The sequence below is a fragment of the Mauremys reevesii genome, linkage group 1, assembly GCF_016161935.1.
Source record: "Mauremys reevesii isolate NIE-2019 linkage group 1, ASM1616193v1, whole genome shotgun sequence".
Classification (NCBI taxonomy): Eukaryota; Metazoa; Chordata; order Testudines; family Geoemydidae; genus Mauremys; species Mauremys reevesii.
Genome location: NC_052623.1, coordinates 208,941,339 through 208,963,973, shown reverse-complemented (window position 1 = coordinate 208,963,973; position 22,635 = coordinate 208,941,339). Strand labels below are relative to the sequence as shown.

At 47.7% G+C, this 22,635-nt stretch overlaps 1 protein-coding gene and 1 long non-coding RNA gene across 3 annotated transcripts in view; one reads left to right on the top strand and one right to left on the bottom strand.

The window, feature by feature from the left end:
• Positions 1-22,635, bottom strand: part of LOC120379809 — a 37,593-nt gene that overhangs the window by 12,415 nt on the left and 2,543 nt on the right. Inside the window, exons 3-5 of one of the 2 annotated variants that reach the window (XR_005587606.1) lie at positions 22,325-22,460; positions 21,890-22,023; positions 16,238-18,848 (exon numbers count right to left, since the gene is read on the bottom strand). This is a non-coding gene — a long non-coding RNA (uncharacterized LOC120379809). Of the gene's footprint in view, positions 1-16,237; positions 18,849-21,889; positions 22,024-22,324; positions 22,461-22,635 lie in introns of those variants that run through there. The other variant, XR_005587607.1, reaches the window with a different exon arrangement.
• Positions 12,093-22,635, top strand: part of CASQ2 (calsequestrin 2) — a 51,291-nt gene continuing 40,748 nt past the window's right edge. The window contains exon 1 of the mRNA XM_039497328.1: positions 12,093-12,575. Within this exon, the coding sequence (XP_039353262.1) occupies positions 12,342-12,575 (234 nt within the window). The 5' untranslated portion in view covers positions 12,093-12,341. The remainder of the gene's footprint in view (positions 12,576-22,635) is intronic.

Here is a 22,635-nt window from a genome sequence, read left to right as displayed (position 1 = left end):
TTAAGTCATCCAAAGTCAAACTTACTTTGTGAGGGAAACAGCTGACTGCTGGCAATCTGGTTCATTTCTCGACTCTAAATTCCTTAGGAAAAGTTGAACCCAAATCCTTGAAAGAATATGCAGAGATCATTTCTAACTTACACAAACAGTTTGATGTGTGGTTTAAAGATTTCAAGGCACTTGAACTACACTTTCAACTTTTTTCCACACCATTTGCTGTTGAAATTGACTATGTTGCAGAGGAAATGCAGATGGAGTTAGTGGAGCTTCAGTGTGGCACCATTTTGAAGCAGAAGTATACAGATGTTGGAATTCCAGAATTCTACAGGTTTCTTTCACAAGAAAGATTTCCCATGTTATTCTCCGCTTCCACAAGGATAATGGTAATGTTTGGAAGTACATATATATGTGAACAGTTTTTCTCTTTCATGAAGATTAACAAATCTATGTTAAGGTCAAGGCTCACTGATGAACATTTGAAAGCAACACTGAGATTGGTTTCATCTCAGAATATCAAATCTAATATTGATGCTCTGGTTGATGCAAAACGCTGCCAGCTAAGTGGCCAAAAATGAAATGACTGTCAAAATTAGCACTGACTTTTCACTTAAGGGCAAATTGATTCATACCTCCTCTGCGGTCCCACTCCTGCAAAGTTTTAAGAGCTCCACAGGAGCTTTGTTTCAATCCTGCAGAGCTTAGAAGCTCCACCCAACTAAGACTTATGCTCTGAAGGCAGATGGAACAGCTGGATTTGCAGAGCTGGACTCTGAGACTCTGGGTATGTGCTGTGGAACAGAGGAGTCTGAGCCAGCGATGAGTGGTGCCCCAAACCCATCACCCCACCCGTCTGACTTGTACCCCCCCCACCAAAGTATCCCAACCTCCTGGACAGTTCTACTCAGGAGTTCTGTGAGTAACTCCAGGGAAGAGAACTTGTTAATAGTCTAGAGATTGGAGAACAGGAGTTTCAGTAAATCGAAGTTTAGCCTGTACTGCTAGAAAGAGGTATGACTTCACGGTGTGCACTACAAGTTACAGCCTCACTTGCCTGATACCTGCTGTCCTGGGCATTCCCTCACAATTCTTCAGTGCCCCCCAGACACAAGTGATCTATTGGCAGATCTGCTGACAGCTGGGAGGCCACTTGCAACATGTAAATTGAAAGAGCAGAACACCCTGTCCTTCGAGTGGCATTGTTTCCCTTTGTTCAGCAGATAGCTGACCTCTCCAAGCTGGCACGGTGCAAGGGAGGCAAGTGTTATAAATACCAACAAACCAAGGAGCCCTTTATGGAAGCCTCAAAAAGCCTGCAACCTTGATGTGCTGTTTAGTGACAGGTGTCTCATTGGAAAGAAAAACAAATATATATTACAGTTTAATATCCCCCTCTCTCCTACAATCTCTGGCAGCATCCCCTGGGTAGAGAAGCCACAGGACTGGGTTGCAATGAACATAAAGGGAATGGAGACTGCTGGACACAGGCAAGCCGCCGAACACAGCCTGCCTGCTGTGCTTGGGACGGCGAAATGCCTAGATCCGCCCCTGTAAGCCACCTTTCCACTCCATCCCCTTGGCTCTGCTCTGTGTAGTTCATCCCTACCCCAGCCTCTGGCCCATACAGCCTGATCCTTCACTGCTTTTGCACCTTGGTTAGTCATTTCCTCCTATTCAAAGAAATTAGTGTAAAACACGACCACTGCTCTGAGCGAGTGGAGAATGCTGACTGGTAATGTTGTATGTTCACCTTGCACATGTATAAATACGGTGACCAGACAGCAAGTATGAAAAATCGGGACAGGGGTGGGGGGTAATAGAAGCCTATATAAGAAAAAGGCCCAAAAATCAGGATACCTGGTCACCCTATGTATAAACAGTAATACAAGGTGCACTACAGAGGAGACTAAGGACCAGTGAATATTGAACCTAGTCGCCCTTCTCACTCCTTTACATTGTAACCTCTCTGACTGAATTTAGGTGAACTGCTCCAGGATCAGAGGTTACAGCTCACGCTGCACCGATTCAGTATGAACTGAGCTGGAAATCAGATTTTGGCTTCAATGATAGTTAAGACTGCAAAGTCAAGCACTCAAAAGCTAGGAAATGCCAGAATGACGGTTGCCTGTGCAATCTTAACTCAGCTGCTTTGTGCGTATGCCACCCCACTGCCAAATTTCAAAGCGGGGGGAGGGAGGGTAGGGAGCAAGAACATTTTAAAAAGAAGTGTCAATTTTTTAACGTAGACAAAACGACGCATTTTCCCCTAGGCTCTTTCTCAGAAAAGCTGAACCATTTTGGCTGAAATTTTCCAAACCCATTCAGCCTGAGGCAGACGCCCAGCATGGAAAATTTCAGCAGAAACGGTTACAGTTTGGCAAAGTTATAAATAGCTGTAAGCAAGATCTTATCATGTGAGGTGTTGAGCAGGTTTTGCTTCCAGCCCAGCCTCTTATATATGCTGCAACAGTACAAAGCAGCCCCAAAGGCAGCGCACCCCAACAGGGAGAATGGCCCCAGTCTTGCCAGCACCAAACGTTCAAAAATAATGGCCAAAAATCATGATTTTTTTAAGAAGTCCAGGCGAAGGAGGGAGAGAGAGGTTAACAGAGAAGTGAAACTCAAGAGCAGAAAATCCTTTTTGTTCCCCCTGTAAAGTGAAGAAGAGTTCTAAGCTTGTGCAGATCATCAGCAAAATGGAATGAAATGCCCTCTGATGAATGAGGTCACTCCAACACTTCGCTGTGCTTGCCAAAATGTGACCAGTGCATTCAACCAAGAACATGTTCCTGGGCTGCTCAAGTCACGGAACAATGTCAATTTCAAAAGGCAGCGCAGAAGCCAGTGCATTGGGAGGGGAAAAGAAGTGAGAGGAGAAAAGCAGCCCAACAAGGCCAATATTGCAGCTGCTAGGGCCAGGGGCGGCTCTAGGAATTTCGCCGCCCCAAGCACGGCGGCACTCCGCAGGGGGCGCTCTGGCGATCGCCGGTCCCGCAGCTCCAGTGGACCTCCTGCAGACGTGCCTGCAGAGGGTCTGCTGGTCCCGCGGCTCCAGTGGAGCTTCCACAGGCATGCCTGCGGGAGGTCCACCCGAGCCGCAGGACCAGCGGACCCTCCGCAGGCATGCCTGCGGGAGGTCCACTGGAGCCGCCTGCCAGCCTCCTGGCGGCATGCCGCCCCAAGCGCACGCTTGGCACGCTGGGGTCTAGAGCCGGCCCTGGCTAGGGCCAGATCCACAGCTGGTGTAATTCAGCAGAGCTCCCATTAAAGGGCTATGCTGATTGACATCACTAAGTTAAAACCATACATTCAGATAAAAATCAGAACGTGGGGTGCTGGGGGTGCTGCTGCACCCCCTGGCTTGAAGTGGTTTCCATCATATAGAGGGTTTACAGTTGGGTTCATGCCTCTCAGCACCCCCACTGTACACATTGTTCTGACACCCCTGATTTCAGAACCCTGTGACTTACCCTGGAGTTTTCATTGCAAATGAACATGCCAGTTAGATAATGCTGGTCACAGAAACTAGGGATGGGATGACCCATTAGATCATCCAGTCCATCTCCAGTCCTGTCAGTGCAGGATTGTTCCGTGCAGTTTACTTCCTAGAGTTTGGTCCAGTCTAGTTGTAAAAGTTCCTTGGGGCTCTGGGCCAAGTCAAAGCCCTAAACCCAGCCCACCCCCTGCTTTGAGGAGACAAGTTTAGCGTTACATTTTGAAGAGAGCTCTGCCCCCCTCCTTTTTTTGAGTGCTCAGCCCTCAACATTGGGGCCAGATTTTCAACCGAGCTCAGCATCGACTACTGGGACACTCCTGACCAGGTTTTGAAAACTGCTCTTTGGAACGTTTGGCCACCAGTGGCTGTCCCCACTAGCTCTGTAATAGGCCAAACCAAAACCCTAGCTCCAAACACTCACCTCTTTCAGGGATTTTGAAATCTGGATCCAGATTTCTCTATCTAAGTTGCGTATATGGCCCCCATTACAGTCTAGTATCTGAGCACCTAACAGTCATTAATGTATTTATCCTCACAGCACCCCTGGGAGACAGGACAGTGCTATTAAAGGAACTGAGGCACAGAGAAGGTCAGCCAGAAAGCATGTGGTAGAGCAGGGGCTTGAACCTAGATCTCCCAAATGCCAGGCTCTGAAATATGATACCTCTACTGGTGGCTATCGGTGCAATTCCATTGAAGTCAACAGAGCTGTGCTAATTTTCATCAGCAGAGAATCTGGCCCTATGGCCAGTGCCCGTGTGTAAAGTGACGAGCCAAAGCAGCATGACTTGATGGTTAAATCACACGCCACTGTCACTACTGCCAGGTAATTTAAATGGGGGAGGAGGAAGGTGACTGTGAACAGAGCAAAGTAAATCGAAGAAGTAAATTGTGCACTCCTGGATATAGCAAGAAGCAACCCAGAAGGGTTTTCATGGGATGAACAGACTTTGTTCAGAGCCAGATGTTAGCAACCCTAAATAAATGAGGTACAACAGCATCTGCTCTAACCCCTCAGATAGAGACCAACACCTACAAAATCTCCACCAAGCATTCTCAAAACTACAGTACCCGCATGAGGAAATAAGGAAACAGATCAACAGAGCCAGACGTGTACCCAGAAGCCTCCTACTGCAAGACAAACCCAAGAAAGAAACCAACAGGACTCCACTGGCCATCACATACAGTCCCCAGCTAAAACCTCTTCAACGCATCATCAGGGATCTACAACCCATCCTGGACAATGATCCCACACTTTCACAGGCCTTGGGTGGCAGGCCAGTCCTCGCCCACAGACAACCTGTCAACCTGAAGCATATTCTCACCAGTAACTGCACACCGCACCATAGTAACTCTAACTCAGGAACCAATCCATGCAACAAACCTCGATGCCAACTCTGCCCACATATCTACACCAGCGACACCATCACAGGACCTAACCAGAGCAGCCACACCATCACCGGTTCATTCACCTGCCTGTCCACCAATGTAATATACACCATCATATGCCAGCAATGCCCCTCTGCTATGTACATCGGCCAAACTGGACAGTCTCTAAGGAAAAGGATAAATGGACACAAATCAGACATTAGGAATGGCAATATACAAAAACCTGTAGGAGAACACTTCAACCTCCCTGGCCACACAATAGCAGATCTTAAGGTGGCCATCCTGCAGCAAAAAAACTTCAGGACCAGACTTCAAAGAGAAACTGCTGAGCTTCATTTCATCTGCAAATTTGACACCATCAGCATAACATGACACCATAAACAAAGACTGTGAATGGCTTGCCAACTACAAAACCAGTTTCTCCTCCCTTGGTTTTCACGCCTCAGCTGCTAGAAGAGGGCCTCATCCTCCCTGATTGAACTAACCTCGTTATCTCTAGCTTGCTTCTTGCTTGCATATATATACCTGCCCCTGGAAATTTCCACTATATGCATCCGACGAAGTGGGTATTCACCCACAAAAGCTCATGCTCCAAAACGTCTGTTAGTCTATAAGGTGCCACAGGATTCTTTGCTGCTTCTAAATAAATGAATTGCCTCCTCTTGCTCTCAGCTCCCCAGAAAACAAAACGTGGTCAGAAACCTTTCTTGCAATTAGACTAGCTTTGAACTTGTGATGCATGGCATTGAATGTAATGTGATATGGTCAGAGGAGGTCTATTGGGCATTCAAAGGACCCCTGGCTCGCTATGATGCCTGGCGGAGGAGGATAGTACAAGCATGGGTCATGTGTCAATGAAACCTCCCCTGGTCTGGATTAGCTAAAGAGCCAAAAGTCTAGATCAGGGGTGTCCAAACTACGGCCCGCGCGGGCCCTCGCCCCGCGGTCAGTTTTTTTTTATATTGGCCCGGCTCTCTCTTGCTCGCGCCCCGCCCGCGGCGCAGGTCGGCCGGCCGGGGACGGCGAACCCTGCCGCCATGCCCGCGGGAGAGCAGCGGCTCAGCGAAGAAGGGGCGGCCGCCCGCGGGTCCGCCCTGCGGCCGCCCCGCTCGCCCGCCCTCTTGTGTGTGTCTTGTGTGTGGCCGTGCTTTTTTTGATTTTTTTTTTTTATTTCCCCAAAAAAAAACCAAAACTGTCTAGATGCTTGCCTGAGGATCTTTTCCAAACTATCCAAAACTCATACATCTGCCAAAAGAAGGCCTAATTCATGTGTGCCTGAAAAGCTGATGCCCAGTGGGCCAGGAGGCATAATCTTTGCACCCATTCCCAGCTCTGCACAAGCCTGTAGTGGTCACACACTGTAGGGATGCAGCATGTACACCACAGGTCAACCCACCAGGTCTGGCACAGACTGCTCCTCCTCTAGCAAGGATAATCTTTGCAGGCAATAGCACATGGGGTGAGGAGGAGGGGGGAATTCTGAACACAGGTCTGTGAACAGACTGTGCTGGTAACTTGAACTGGGCCCTATAGGTCTTTCCGGTGAGATTTCCAGATCCATTTTTTTCAGTTTTCCTGCCCTAAGTTAGCATGAGGTGGCACGGTGCAAGTCTCTTGCTGTACTTCCCTGCATGGAAGGTGTGACCGGGAGTCCCAGTTAAGATTTTCATCATACTGTGTGAAGGTGGAAGTATTTCTGTGTGAGGGATCCAATGATAGTGACTGAGCAATGACAAAGTACAGAGCATCATCTCAGCACCACAGCAGGGAGCAGTGCTGCCACTGAAGGTTTTTTGGGGTAGCCACCCTGTCCTGACTTAGGGGTAGGTAGTACCCTGCCCTAGTGGGACACCTCCAGTTTTGGCAAGGATGTCCCTTGAAGTATATCCCATTTGGGTGGGGTATTGAAACAATCCCAGAGTATCTGCTTAGGATAAGCAGATGCAGCCACTCCAATCATGTGACATGTTGACAGTTCTGGAGGGCAAGATTTCTAAAGTAACAATTTTGCTTATTAAATGCCTGTGCAGTAAGGACCCTATCTGGTCTAATGCATAGAGCAAGAGAGAGGCAGTGAGGGCTTCTGGGTAGAGCTGGGTGAAATTTTTCTAATAAAACTTTGTTTTGCCAAAAAAAAAAAATGCAGTCAGGTCAACCAAAACACTTCATGACTCCATGCTAAATTTGCCAAATTGTCTCAGTTAAAAAAAATTCAGAAAAAAACTAAGATGTTTCATCTTGACATTTTCTAAGTGGAATGGTTCAGGGTTTTGATTTGGAATGACTGAGCATTTCAAAATTTACTTCCAGCTTATTCATTTTTCCTAAAGGGTAAAAATAGTCAAAAACTAAATGAAATGTTTCATTTTGGGTCAAACAAATGATTTTTTTTCCCTACTTCTTCGGTTCACTGAAAAAAGTCAGAATTTTTCAGTTTTGGGTTTGCCCCAAATACATTTATTTAAAATGTTTAGTTCAGCCAGTGAACTGAGACAAGAGTTATTCACATGGCTTCTCTTCTTGGCTCTCCCGCTACAATTTTTGTGCAACTCTAGTGAAGTCCCTTCCTTTTTCTGTGCATCAGTTTCCCTATTAGTAAATGGGAGCCAGCAGGTGTTGTGAAGCTTAAATAATTCAAGTTTACGAAGTGCCTCTAGATGCCAGATGGAAGTTGCAAATATCTCAAGCCCTATATAACAGCAAATACGATGGGCCTGATTCTTCGCTGCCTTGCACTTGTCATCACTGACACCAGTGCAGAATGCTCTGACCGGGAGCCTTTAACATTCAGCTTGAGCAGGGCTAAATGATGCAAGGGAAGGTGCAAGACAGTGGAGACTCAAGCTGCAAAATTGCCTTTGAAATGAGAATGTTTTTCTCAGTTTCCCATAAGGTCTCAATGGTTCTCTAAGGCTTCTGTGCTAATAATAGTAATATTTTGTGAGTTATTACAAACCGTGACCTTCCTTGACTATCTAGCATCCCTGTAATGAGGCCAGCTTGTGGCAAAAGGCACATTTTCTGAATACTCTTATCTTAGAAAACATACAAGGTCTTAGAGGCTTGTAACAAGATTAGCTAAGGCAGAACTTTAAATCCCGAAGCCTCGGAAAAAAGCCAGCCAGATTCATTGGAGCCATTTGTACATGGTGTAGGGGGGGAAGGGTTAGCTCAGTGGTTTGAGCATTGGCCTGCTAAACCCAGGGTTGTGAGTTCAATCCTTGAGGGGGCCACTTAAGGATCAGGGGGAAAATCAGTACTTGGCCCTGCTAATGAAGGCACAGGGTTGGACTCAATCACCTTTCAGGGTCCCTTCCAGCTCTCTGAGATAGGTCTATCTCCATATATTAGCTGGAGAGCTCATTTGCAGTACTGCCCAGCCAGGGAAATGAAGAGGAGAAGATCAGTGTAAAGTTGGGGGGAAGCTGAGATAATTTACATTCCAAACTCCTTCCTAAAAGCCACATGGTAAGAAGAGACACAACTTGTGTTGATGTGTATTACACTTTCCCAGCAGGCACCCTGCCATGTATATGTCTTGGGGGATGGGAAGGCTGGCCTCTTTAGATTCTAGAGCAACATAACTAGAGAAGAGACATAGGAAGAAATCCATGGGGGCTTTGCCATTGACTTCAACCAAAAGAGTATTTCACCCAGAGAACATACTGTAGACTACACCAAAAAACACTCCAGTGGGTTGGGGCCCAGCAAAGGCTTTTATTCCCCCACCCATCTCCTCCCTCAGGTCTCTGACTTCTTTTGTGAATTGTTCCATGAAGAGTTGGTGCCAGTTACAATGGTGGCTTTAGTGATGGCAACACCTGTTCAGAAGGACCTGGACCAATGACCTAGCACCTCATTTTACATGGTTCCCTGCCCTGGGTGGAAGGCTGGTGTGATGGTTAGCAGGGCAAGGATGGTGGTTTAATCTCTGTAACGCAGCATGTAAAATGATGGCACCAGGTATTTATATGACTTCCAATACCATAGTATCTGAGGACTTCGCAGTCTGGGGACTTGCTGAGGCAGGGCAGTACTGTTATCCCCATTGTGCAGATGGGGAACAGAGAGATAGACTATGCGACCTAGACATTGGACTAGCCTTCTGCTTCTGTGTGTATTGCTTTACCAATACTCTGAGCCATCCAGCTTATCTAAAACAATCCTTTTTGGAAGTTCAACCAGTTGGCTTAACTTTTTCATTTTTGCATTGCTCTCTTTGTCCTGTTTCCCGCTGGGCACGGAAGTAGAAGAGTTAAAATAACAGCGGTCAGGTCAAATTACAAAATTTCCCAGAGATTGTGAATATCCCAAAGGTCACAGGATTTTTTATTTGACTCAATGTAGAGACAAGGACTAGAGCCAAACTTCCACAAAAGTTCAGGGGTGTTGGGATCCAGGGTTTTGGTACAGGCCCAGCTCTACAAAATACCAAGGAAAAGTCTGTTCTGCTGACATTTCCATCCCATCTTTGTAGACTCACGGAAGTCAGATTGTTCAGACAATCATTAAGAATTTGGGGAGCTTGTCTGAACTTCCAAACCTTCTGGAGATCCACTCCTTGCTAGTTGTAATTCACAAACTCCACCTCCAAAGAGACATGTTGATTTCACCAATCCAAACTAGTGGATAGGTGTCCAGAGTTTTAGTTGGGCACATTTAAAAAATAATCTCAAAAAATGACCATCACAAATGGCACTAAATGGCCCCACGGACTTGCTGACACGCTCAGTGGAAAGGTTAAGAAGTGAATGGACCATTGACAATAGCACTGCTACAGAAGGTCCCTCCACGGAGGCACACTAGTGAGAGAAGCTTGTCCTGCTGCTACCCCTGCTCTGTGTGTGTGTATTATACATTATATATACGCATACACACTGAAGATAAACAGAGGTGTTCATTCTCCAGAGCTAATAAACCAGCACCTTTCACCAGAACCAAAGTCATTTAAAAATGTACAAGAGAATGGGGTTGTCTCTATTTTTAAACAGCTCAGAAAGTTGTTCTGGAAGAGAAACAACTTAAAAATAGCTTAAGAAATCTGAAAGTGGACTACTCTCTAAAGATCTGTGGTCTACTGAAATACAATGAGGGCAGGCGTTGGGAACCTGATTTTGGCAAGTCAAGGCACACAAATTCCAGTGAATGTTTCATTTTATGATGCAGTTTGGTTTATGTGAGCTTTAAAACACATGCTGTTACTGATGGGGGTTTACACAGCATCAGAAATGGATATGGTTTGTTAAAGACAAATAAACAACCTGTTCCATACCCTGAGGAGCTGACAAACCAAGTTCTAATTTTACAGCCTAAGTATCCAGTGAATGATCACTTTAATGTGTCCACTCAGTTAGGAGTTTCATTAGCTAGGAGAGGAGTCTTACAGCTCCTTCTAAAAATGGCCAGGTTCGTGCTCATATATGGTTCAGTAGGAAGGTAATGTCAGAGGTGCAGGCCTGTCACAAAGAACACCTTGTATTCAGCTCCCTCAAGCTTCAGGCTTGGGATGTCAAGTTCCAGGTGAATTTTGGTTGTATGGGGGGTAGGAACTAGCGAGGAGGCTTTTAAGATAACATGGGCCTCTACCTTCTAGGTCTTCGCATTTGGTAACCAGCACCTTGAATTTCACCTCACAGGCACTACGGAGCCAGTGCAGGGAGAGTATCCTGGGTCACTCAGAAGAGAGGAAGCTCACCAGATGGAGCTTCCAGGTAAATTCCACGTTTAGCCGCATGTGGACCCTATTGCTGTAGAGTAGCCAAGAGGCTAGGAAGGCATGGATGGTTGAGGTAAGATCTGTATCTAATAGGAAGGGACACAGTCTCTACCGCTGTAGGGGAAGGAGTGATGTGTGGGTGACAAGCAATCTGTGAGTCTAGGAACCTGGGAGCAGTGGGGAGTCTAGTAAGAACAAGGGTTGTAAACCCCCCTCTGATGCCCAGTTGAACTGTATTTTGCCAGGCCCTTAAAACATTTCTCCCTGCAGATCAGCATCACCACCATCTTGTCTGGGTTGAGCTGCAGCCAGCTGGCTTTATTCCAGCTTCTAATTACTGCCAGGCACTGTGGGGAGTGTGTCAGCAGTGCTGTCTGGGTCAGAGGAGAGGAAGACACAAAGAGGGGGGCATTAGCAACCCACAGCCTCTCACGCTGTCTCTCTCAGTAGCTTCATGTAGCTGGAAGAGAAAAAGAGGTACCAGGACTAAGCCCTGAGGGGCCCCACAACTGAGAGTCTCTGGGGAGAAGGAGCAGTCAGCCAGCTTCACCTGCTGGCAAGGAAGAGAAAGTGATGAGGGGAACCACTCTACAGTGATTCCACCCACCCTTGATGGATTGTGTAGCTGTGCGAGCAACACCTGGCGATCAACAGCCTCCAGAAGTTGAGGAGGATCAGCAAAGACATCCGGCCTCTGTCCAATGTCCTGATGAGATCACTGACCTCTGCCCAAAGCTCCCAGCCGCTGGACACAAAATGTGAGCAATATTAGACCTGCCGCTTATATTGTTTGACATCGGAATGTTTTAGCCACATCTCAATAATGCCTGGGTCTGGATGCATGTTAACTACTCTGGGTGTCAGAAATGGCAAGGTAAGTTTCCATTTGTACCAGGATCACCGGTACATAGAGACAGGAAGGACCAAGCTCTACCAAGGACCATGGATCTCTGTGGAGATTGGAGGAAACTAAACAAGTCCAGTGTGTGGCCTATCTGAATCTCAGTGATGATCCTTGCTTAATCCCCAGAAGGAGGAGAAAACTCCCAAGGTCCTTGCTTGTCCCTACTCCCTGGAGACTGAGGAGATGGAATTCTTCCTTGCAGCCTGAATGAGAATCACTATCACGAAACATTTAATCACATTTATATTCCAAGACTGATTGATCAATCCCTTGATCTAAAGCCTAACTACTGTGATATCTAAGCATGAACCCCACAGTGCTGAGAAAGAAAGAAACCCCTTAGTGTCCCATCAACTGTCTATTTTTTAAAGTCCTAATAAGGTGGCTTGTGCCTTGATGCCCCATATAACTGTACCCTTTCCCCTGATAAAACCTTCCTGTTCCTAATCTTAATCTCCTCCACTCCCTCTCCCTCGCTCAGATGATGCGGAGTGCCAGCAAGTCCCTCAATGGTGTCATATCTGTCCTTTTTATTCATTGCAGGGTTTATTTTTAGCCTGAAACAACTGCTTCCTAAAAATGGAGTTCCTAATGACACAGGAGCTGGGCAGAGCTATGTAAGGTATCCAGGGCTTGGCCTCGCAGCTTCTCCTGTCTGTCTCTTTGTCTTCAGCCCAGGACTGCAAAGTTTGCTGCTTCCCACTGGCCTGGATTGATCATTAGGAAGGCAAAGGAAACTTACACTCAGTTCAAACTTCACCCTGAGCCTTTGGTTTCTGCTGGCTCCTTTCCCTTCCCTTCCCAGAGACATAAGAAAAGACACTCCACGCTGTCTCCCAATGAAGACAGCTTGCTGGCTACTGGCAGGTTTTTACCTGTTCTGCTGCTGCAGGGCTGAAGAGGGCCTGGACTTCCCCACCTACGATGGGAAGGATCGGGTGTTTGACCTGAACGAGAAGAACTACAAGCAGGCCCTGAAGAAGTATGATGTGCTCTGCCTGCTCTTCCATGAGCCTGTGGGCTCAGATAAAGTCTCTCAGAAGCAGTTCCAGATGACAGAGATGGTACTGGAGGTAAGTGCTGGTGCATGTCTGGCTGCATAGGTGTTTCAGCCAGGGTTTACTACTGCAGTGCAGTTTGGGGCCATCTGGACTAGCCAGGGGAAAGGACTCAAAAGGTTCAGGTGGGACAGATCCCCAAGGTATTGGGTGTTGAATTCAGCTGAAATCCTTGGGGCTGGAAAATAGGTTTTCCAGTGCTGCTGTTAGAATTTCTGCATCCATCCAAAACCAAGAAACCTTTTTCTACAGAACCAACAGAAAACAAGATGATTGAGCTTTCCCAACTCTCTGGAAAGAGTTGAGGCTCCAGTTTGAACCCTGGGCAAATTTTCAGGTCACTTCATATTTTATCCAAGCTGTTTCGCCTGTCCATATTTTGGACTTGAACCCAATTTTCTAGCCCACTAGGAGGGCTCAGCAGAGGAGCCCTTACTAGACAGTACTGCAAAGACAATACTTAGCTGCCCTTTTAAAAAAGCTCTCAGTCCTTGCCAATACTTAATCCTTTGTGCTCCCCTGACATTCAGTTGCCTGCCTAGAGTCTTTCTGTAGCTTCTTGTTAGTTTCTTCAATATAACTGTCCATTTCTGAGCTGGAGAATATGTGATTAATTTCCCAGCAAGGAGAGGTTCTAATTAACTGATCCTTTGTAAAGGGAAATGCGGTAAAAATTACATGGTAGATTTGTAGCACTGGCTCCTGCTCATAAAAGGTGCCTGTAAACTACTGGGTCATATTGGGGTGGGGGGGCACCTGAATTTAAGGAGAGAGGGGGAAGTGTCTTTAGATATTCATTTTCCACCTTGCTTGAGGAGGCTCCCCCAATCTCAGCTCGGAAAAAGTAAGAAGTGAAGAAGGGACAGTTACACTTTGCTTCCCACATCTGGGGTTTAAATGCGTTGCATCCTAATAGCATGGCATTTGAAAGCTAGAAAAATATAGAAACCCTCTGAGGGTTCACTATCCTGACAGCATGTTCATCCAGCTTCAGAATGTACCCTACAACTTAACAATGAAGGTGACAGAAAAACTGAGGAGATTTTATTCACCCATCAAAACTATTACTTGCCCTAGGTGAAAGAGGAGGTAGAGTTCTCTGCAAAGCTGGGTGATCAGCTGGGTAATTTAACTGCAGATCTCTAGCTGAGATGTTTGTACTGATGCTATAATTGCATTGTTATTTAATAGGGTAGTTATGTGCTACATAAATGGCAATTGATTACTAAATACATATTTATGGAGGCTTGACAGAAGGTATCTATTATATATTACAGGTGTTATTCCCTGCCAAAAATCTGTCCATGAAAGTCTGTCACTAGCTATCTTATTAAATGTGTATGTGAGAACTTTTTTTTTTCTTTGGCAAGGGACAGTCCAATGATTAGGATATTATTAGCTTTGGGACTCTGGAGACCTGGGTTCAATTCCCAGCTCTGCCACAGACTTCCTGTGTGACCTTGGGCAGATGACTTAATCTCTGTGTGCCTCAGTTCCCCAGCTGTAATATGCAGATAATAGCACTTCACAGGGATGTTGTGAAGATAAATATATTAAGGCATATGAGGTGCTCAGACACTACTGTGATGGGGCCATAGAAGTACCACAGATGGATAGAACTATCATTCAAAGTGCTACCAAAATAAAACTCACTTAAAATGTACTCTTAAGAATCTGCCTGTTAGCCTGAATGAAGTGTGTTAGTGGGGTTTGTCTGTTCATAGTATGTTTTGGTGTCCACGGGTTGATGGGGGCTGGGAACACACTGACATGACATTCTCAGCGGAGATGGTTGGAAAGTTTTTGTTCCAACATTTTTCCATCAGAAAATGCCATTTGACTAACCTGAAATTTTTCATGAAATTGGCTCAATTTCAGCAAAATTTCATTTGGAAACAGATTGGAAAAAACATTTTGAAAAGGTCAACACTTCCCCTTGTGACCTTTTCAGGATGGAAAGTTTCAATTTTTCCATTTCTAAATGGCTTTTTGTTTCAACATTTTATATAATAGATTTAAATAAAGAGTTGAAGTCAAATGAAACATTCTGAGTTTGGCTAAATAATTCCCCCTCACCCTCTGAATTTCAATGTGCAAAAAAAGTTGGCTTTTTGTCCATCTTGGAGATTTAAAAAAAAATTGCCAAATTTTTTTGTAAAATGGAAAATCCATGTTTCAACCTGTGCTAGTTGTCAGGTCTTCGTTGGGGGAAGTGGGGAAACATGGTTCTCTAACAGCCCCTGCCGTGGGGCACTCTGAGGCATGAGAGCAGCTTCTAGTATGGCATTGTGGTGGAGGAGAAGTGTACAGGGAAGGGGATGAGACAGTGTCACAGGGATGGGGTGGGCAGAGACAGACCCTGCTTCAGAAAAGGAAGTAAGCACCTGATTAAAGTTAAGCACAGGTTTAAGTGCTTTGCTGAAATGTGGCCACGCTAAGCAGACTGGAGAGTAATACATTTTCAAGGAAGCCACAGCTAGTGTGACCAGATAGCAAGTGTGGAAAAACTGGGACAGGAGGTGGGGGGTAATAAGAGGACTGTCCCTATAAAATCAGGACATCTGGTCACCCTAGCCCCAGTGCAGCCTCATGTGTACCTGCAGAGACATCAGCACAGTCTGATCACATATGTCCGCTCTGACATTCATTTTCAGGGGGGTGAGAAAAAGTGCCTTGCGAACAAGCCATTGACTTGTTGGAGTAGAACATGTGGAGGTAACTGTCGCTGGGCCACGTGACCGAGAGGCTGACAGAGCCTGGACTAAGACAATAAGTGTATATTGGAGCCTCCACAGTTTGCTTTTGTTTTATTAGAAGTGGAGGGGTCAAACCGGCAGTGAGTGGTGCTCTCAGCTCCACCCACAACCCACACCCTGCCCCCTCAAAGCCCCTGTGCTCAGATACCATGTTTAAGTTGTGCCCATGATCAGTCAGACAGCAAAGAAGAGTAATGCCATAACCGACAGTGATGGTGCATGGGGATTGCTCATTGTAGCTTCAGGTCCCTCTTTGGGGTCCCTGGTGTGCACTGGGGTCCCGCATTGGAGTCTGGAATGTGCTGGGCTTCCTCATTGGGTCTGGGATCCTGCACTGGAGTCCTACTCTGGCTTGCAAAGGGGTGGACTCCTGTTCTCTGGCAACTGCTACTCCTTCCAGGTGCAGGCAGGGAGGAGGTACTTCTCAGCCACTGTAGTTCTTTGGACCTGCTCCTGAATTTGCTGCCTGGCAGGGAAGGAACTATGGCTCCTGCAGCTCCCCCAGGGCAGTAGCTGCTGGTGTGGCACCTGGTGGGGGAGCAGCAGCTGAGGATCTTCTGCCAGCCTCAGGCAGCTGCACGTCTGATTCTATGCTACTTTCTCTGATTGGTCAATGGTGCCACTAGGGGCTGGAAGGGGGTGTTGTAAAATGGCAACAGAGTGGTGAGGGTAGGGGTGTGTGCCAGCTGTTTCTAAGCCCTGGCTAAAGGTCTCTTCTCTCTTGCGCTCCCCTTCCCCCTGCCACCATATTAACTATTATTGTACAGCACCCACAGTGTGCTCCTATAAGAGCTGCCATTATGGCTGATCCTGGGGATCGAAGCAGAGCCTTCAGAGCTAAAAATATTAGTGTCCACAGCCTAAGCGAAAGAGCAAGGCTGGAGCAGACCCCTGTCCTCTGTGGCCTGAGGCCACAACACACACTGATCACTGGGTTACACTAGGTGCTTCACAGATAAGTCAGCAGAAAAGTTCCCTTTGATCTCAGGCAAAGTGCAAGACAATGAAGCTGAGGGGAGAAACATCCCCTTCTCCTTCCCTTTCCTTTGGCACTCTTCCTTCCCCCTCCTTCTCCTTGGCATCCCAGCCTCACTTCCTCCTGTTTCTCCTTCCCCATTGCCTCCTCTTATGTGTTTTCACAGTCTCCCTCCCATTTGAGACACCTGCCTCTGGACCCATCTCTGCAGCAAACAGTAAATTGAATCATTCCTCCTTCTAGTAGGACAGCATCCATCCCTAGGGACAATAATCATCCATAGGATTAGGGGATTTGCTTCTAAAACGGGAGGCTTTAGCAAAGGAATTCAGGTTCTCAAATACTGACCAGGCAACTTGCAATCAGGCATGACCTACACCCCTGCTCCCCTCCTTTGTTCCTAGCCATGTGGGCGTGTGCAAGATCCTTAATAAAAAGAGGCTGATCTAGCCTGACCATTTTAACTATCACAGCAGCAGCATCCGCAGGCTGAAGTTTCATGAAGCGTTGCCCTAGCACAAATTAGTCTTATTCAAGTTAATAGAAGAGGAACGTGCTGGTGCTTCCCATTCCAGAACAGGTCTCGCAGCACACTGGCATTCTGCCTCTCGCAACAGCCAACACAGGCTGCTTTAGAACGCCTCTGTTCATAACATACTTGGCCAGTTCTGAAATACTCCAGATGATGGGCTACTCCTCCTTCATACCTGGGGAGATCAGCTCCTGAGATCGAATTCTCTCTCTCCTAGCACATAAGGACCCCTGTTCTTAGAGATGAAAAGGCAGTTTTTGCATCCAGCACTGGACAAGGATTAACATGGGAGTCTCAGGGGTCAGGTTTAAGGCCCAAATGGGACAAGAGCTTGTGTGTTTGGGTTAGATGACACTGAAATCTCACTAGCTGTTCTCATGAGTTTTGGGGCCAGGACAGTGGAAATTTTGTGAGATCAGCTATTCTCAGGATAGATCCACCAACTTGGGCTGAAATCCCTTGAGAACAGATGATTCGTGGGAGAACTCAGATGTATTTGAAATAGAAAATAGGTCTGTCATAGCCCTGGCTGTGCTCCCACTGCTAGACACTCACCAGGCTTCATACACTGGACCCGTGTGCTTTTCAGCGTGTCTGAGTCTGGATAGGCTCCCGCTCTGTTTCTTTCCTCAGCCTCGGGCACACTTCCTGGACACAGATTGTCTGCTACTCCTTCATGGAAACGGGTTCTGCAGCCCTGCTGCCATAGGCCCCCAGGACTAGTACTGATCCCCTCCAAGAATTCCCAGAGTTTAGCACTCCAGCCTTATGGGCATCTCTGGTTTTACAGTTCATCTCTTCAGGGACATGTGACAGTGGTAGCACATAACAGAGGCTTTGCAGAGGGTTCCAAAACCAATTATTCTCCACATTAGCTAGCACAAGAGATATACAGATCTAGACACGTTATTAAACTCCTGGAAGCAGTTCCCTGCCTCAGTTTCCTCACCATTCTTGAGTGTTCTTTGGGCTTAGGTCAAAGTCCTCTAAGGAGTCCAGAATCTGCCCTCCCCTCCCTGCCTGCACGTGGCTTCTCCAAATCAAGGAGTCTCTCTAACCTCTGCAGCCAGCTTCCTTCTTCCTCAGCTTCCTGCAGTTGGAAAGGACCCCTGTGTTCCTCTCCCCCACCTAAGCTTTTCTGTGAATTTTGAGTTTTTCAAAACTAGCACTACCGCCTGGTTTCTTTGTTTGCCTGTTTGGGGATTTTCTGCTCTCCAAACCAACCTCTGGTCTGAGCTGGGGGAGGTGGTCTGATATCCTCCTCGGCATATGCACTGTTCAGCCTGAGCACAGGCATTAAGTTTAACAACCTCTTTTGTTCTGTAGCTTTGTCCAAATGAGGGAGTGGTCACAATGCTGATGTGTCAGGGACCCTGTCAGCCCATATTTGAGTCACTACCCATTGAGGCATTCAGTAATACAGCAATTTCCTAAAATTAACCAGAATTCATGAGTTGTACATACACTCCCCAGATCACCACAAGAGCCTTCTGGCTTTGACATGGAAATTGTAGGGGAGACTGCAGCTTTAAATCTGATTCACCCCAGATATTCAAAGGCACTAGAGCTTGGGGATCTAGTTTTGCACAACTGTAGTCCAGTATAGTGCACATAAAACTAACCAATCTCTGTAGGCACCCATGTTGTACATTTGGTCCTGTCTCCTTGATTGACTAAAAAGGAGGTCATCCTTCTTCACTAACAATGAATATGCTCATGAGCTGGGGACCTCAGTCCAGTACCCACTGGACAGGTATCCACAGTACACAACCAGGTTAATTAGCACTGATTGGCCCTCTTGCTTGCAGCATGAGCAAGAGAGGCCAAAGTCTGAATGGGCTACAGAGATTGAACATGCTTCTAACTCCTAAGGACAGTTCCTCCATGGCACAGATAAGGCACATGTATAGGGCAGGGTGCATGGAAGAAGCTTGCAGTGCTTCATTTGCCATCTCTGTTCTGGGGGATAAAGAGAAGCTTTCAGAGTCCATGGCTGCCAGCCAGTCCAGCAACTTTCATCAGCACTAAATTAATGAAAAAAAAAGGGGGGGGGGGAGAAGGGGAGATCATGCTCCAATACCCTGGCCCGTGGGCCAGATGTGCTGCTCTCTATCCACTGCATAGCAGATAAGGAGCACTGATGCGCAGTAATAACACCTAGAGCTGTGTGTCTGTACAGCTCAAAACACTTTAAAAAAAAAGGCAGATAAGCATCATTCTCCCCATTTTGCAGTTGTGTGAAATGAGGCCCAGAGCAGCCAGGTGACTTGTCCAAGGTCACACAGCAAGTCAGTGGCAGAGTCAGGAATAAAATGCAAGTCTGACCACACCTTGATCTGTGCCCTACCTACTTGACTATCTTCCCTCTTTAAAAGACAAAGCACCCTTACCAAGTCTCAGCAGGTAGTTTTGACTAGGTGTGAGGGGTTAGTAATACCAAACTCCATGCTTTGCCCCCATTCCTGTGTTTGAAAGGGAGAGTGTGTGCTAAGATCACCCTCTGGTACTCCGTCTGTTCATGGCCAGATGTCATCAAGAAGCCATCAGTGAAAGTTCCTTGCTGGCTAAGGCATTGTGAAAGTAGCAATGACAGCCATTTGTTCTGGGAGCAAGAAATGCCAGATGCAGCTGGAGAGTTCAGATCCAGATGTGAATTCTCCCAAGTCTACAGGAGTTTCAGATCCAGGAGTCTGCCTCAGAACCATTTCAGGTATCAACACAAAAACCCAAATTGTACCTGGCAGGAACAACATGGGGTCACAGCCCTGAGCCCTGCTCAGGGCCAGCAAGCATGGAGAACAGAGGGGATAAGCTGCACTGACCGAGGGGATGGTGCTTTATGCACCAGCCCCCTGGACACTGAGGTGCTGGAGGAGGGATTGCCTCCATGAGCTCCCACTGAACCAGGGCGACTGCACTGCCCTCAGCATGGACCTGTGCATTAATGATAGAATCGGGCCCAAAGTTAAAAGGAGACTCTTAGACAAAGCAAGGCAGAGGAAACGGGGCTTAGAAATGGCCTCATTGCCACTGAATTCAACCCCCTCCCCCATCTGTGCCTTCTTGCCTCAGTTCTCTTCAGAGGGGAGTTTAGTTCTGTGGGCCAGTTGCACATTGTTAGGGCCGTTCTGGTTTCAACTACTGCAAAAAGAGGGGCAGGCCAGTATAGATAAATGACATGCCCAGCTCCCCATGGATGTTCAGTGTGTTGGCTGCCCACCTCAGTCAGCAAAATAACCTTCCTGGTGATGCCACTAAGCAGTAGTTAAATGAAATGCCAAGGAGCTGTGGGGGAATCATGCTGAGACGGGACTGGACCCCAATCAGTGTCCCTTTCGCTCATGGTTGGAGACTTGTGCCTTGGCTCAGATGAAAATACAAACCTAACAATGTTCAACCTTTTGTGAGGCACCCAAAGAGCATATTAAGTTCCCACTGTGCAGAGATACTCCACTGTGTGTAATTAATGCCCACAAAGCTGCATGCCAGGACCGCTAGCTGAGAAATCCACCTTCCAGGGGAGGAGGGGGGCAGCCAAAGAAGGGCTCAGCCAGAGAGTGAGTTTTCGGTGTTGGCGTTTTGTCTTTCAAGGCCTGCTTTCTGATTTGAGGGGCAGCAGCCTTCTGGAGGGGAGCCTCAGTGCTGAGTGGCCTCCCCATCTGGTTCTAATGGAGGAAGGGGGCAACTGAGTGATAAGTTGGCTCCCCTCTGGTCCCAGTGCCAGAAGGTATGATCCCCAGTAGCCACTCAGCTGAGCTCCACCACCTCTGCTCGCCCCTAGCAACACTCCAAGACTCAGATTTCAGAAGCCTGTGGGGCTGTCTTGTGCACAACTTCTCAACAGCCCCAGAGCGCCACTACCAGAGATATGGTGACAGATGCCATAGAGGGGCAACAGGGCACCACCCCTCAGCTATTGCTGCAGCTGGAAGGGGAAAGAGGGTCTCCTTCTGCCCAACAGGTCACCTCTAGTGCTAAAGGCAGGGGAAGCCAATCACTGGGTGGAGGCGCAGGGAGGGAGACAGTCTATTATCCTGCAAGGCTGCACGTGGACTCAAAACATTTGACTAAACACCCAGGTCTTTGGCCACTGCTCCAAACAGTTTCCCAGCGTTTTCACTCATTGACAGCCAGCTCCTGACAATCAACATATGCTTTAGCGTACAGCAGTGGTCTCCAACCTTTTTATGCCCAAGATCACTTTTTGAATTTAAGGGCAACCCAGGATCTACCCCACCCCTTACCTGAGGCCCCACCCCTTCCCCAAAGCCCTGCCCACTCCATCCCCCCTCACTTTCACCAGGCTGGGACAGGGAGTTGGGGTTTGGGAGGGGGTGCAGGCTCTGGGTTGGGGCTGAGGGGTTCACAGTGTGGGAGGGGGCTCTAGGCTGAGCCTGGGTAGGGGTGCAGGAGGCAGGAGGGGGTGAAGGGTCTGGGAAGGACTTTGGATGTGGGAGGGACTCAGGACTGGGGCAGGGGGTTGGGGAACTCAGGGCTGGATGTTGGTGAGGGGTGTGGGCTCCCACCAGGCAACACTTTCTTCAAGCAGTTCCCAGTCAGCGACAGTGGGACTAAGGCCCACTCCAGGAAGGGGGCCAACATGTCCCTGCACTCCTTGGGGGGGGGGTGGCACATGGCTCTGCACATTGCCCCTCTCTTCAGGCACTGCCCCTACAGCTCCCATTGGCCACAGTTCCCCATTCCCAGCCAATGGGAGTTACAGGGGCAGTGCCTGCAGGCAGGAGAAGCAGGCTTGCATGTGCTGAGATCCCTGGCCCCTGCCTCCCCTGGGGCGTGCTGGCTACTTCTGGAAGTGGCGTGGGGCCAGGGCAGGCAGGGAGCCTGCCTTAGCCCCACTGCACTGCTAGAGATCGTGATCAACCAGTCAATCACAATCAACCTGTAGATGACCACTGGACTAGATGATCATAATGGTCCCTTCTAGCCTAAAAAAGATAAGATATGGAATTTCCTCACTAGCCATTCATTTAGGACAAAGCATCACTTTGTTTAATAATCCTGCACTCTAAAATGGGCTGAAGGTTAAAAATGGGAAACATCCTACCAGCCTCAATCCCAAAGCTCATCATCATCAAATGTGCACTGCTAGAAGCACATCTGGGCCTTCCAGTTGACTCCCCTGTCTGAGATGTAGATGTTGCTCCCAGAGGCTGCATGCACTTGTAGCTGCACAGAGGTCTTGAAAAGAAATGGGGGTGGGGGAGAAGAGGATTCAGGTTATTGGACCTGAGGCAGTTGAGTAGCATTGCCTTAAATTTGTATTCCCTTAGATAAGTCACCTTAGCATAGAGGAGCCATCGGAAGGGCAGGAATAACAGGGAAATGTAAAAAGGAGAATGCAGCACCTTGAGGAGGTTTCCCTTCATTCTCTCCTTCCTTTCTAGTCTCTTATTCTTCCAGGTATACAGACTGGAAAAGAAACTGTCCTTGCTTAGCAGGAAGCTAGCAATGCCAACTCCCTCTCACAGGGTCCACTCACCATGTGGCACCTCCTCCTGGCCATTCTGGGGAATCTGCTTGTTCCAGGTCAGGGGTCCCCTTCTGCTCTCTGTTGTCACTCCAGGTACTCCTCCTTCATGACTTGACCCTCCAGTCAGGTCACTGTGTGTTTTCCCCTTCAGGGGTACCAAAGGCTTTTATTACCAGCAGTCTTCCCATTCACTGCCCTACAGTGCCACTTCCCCAGTGGCTGGCAGGGGAACCCAGGCGCTCTACTCCAGGTTCCAGCTCAGGGAACCTCTAGTCAGCAGCCAAGGTCTGTTCTCTTTTCCCTGAGCCTTTCCTTACCTT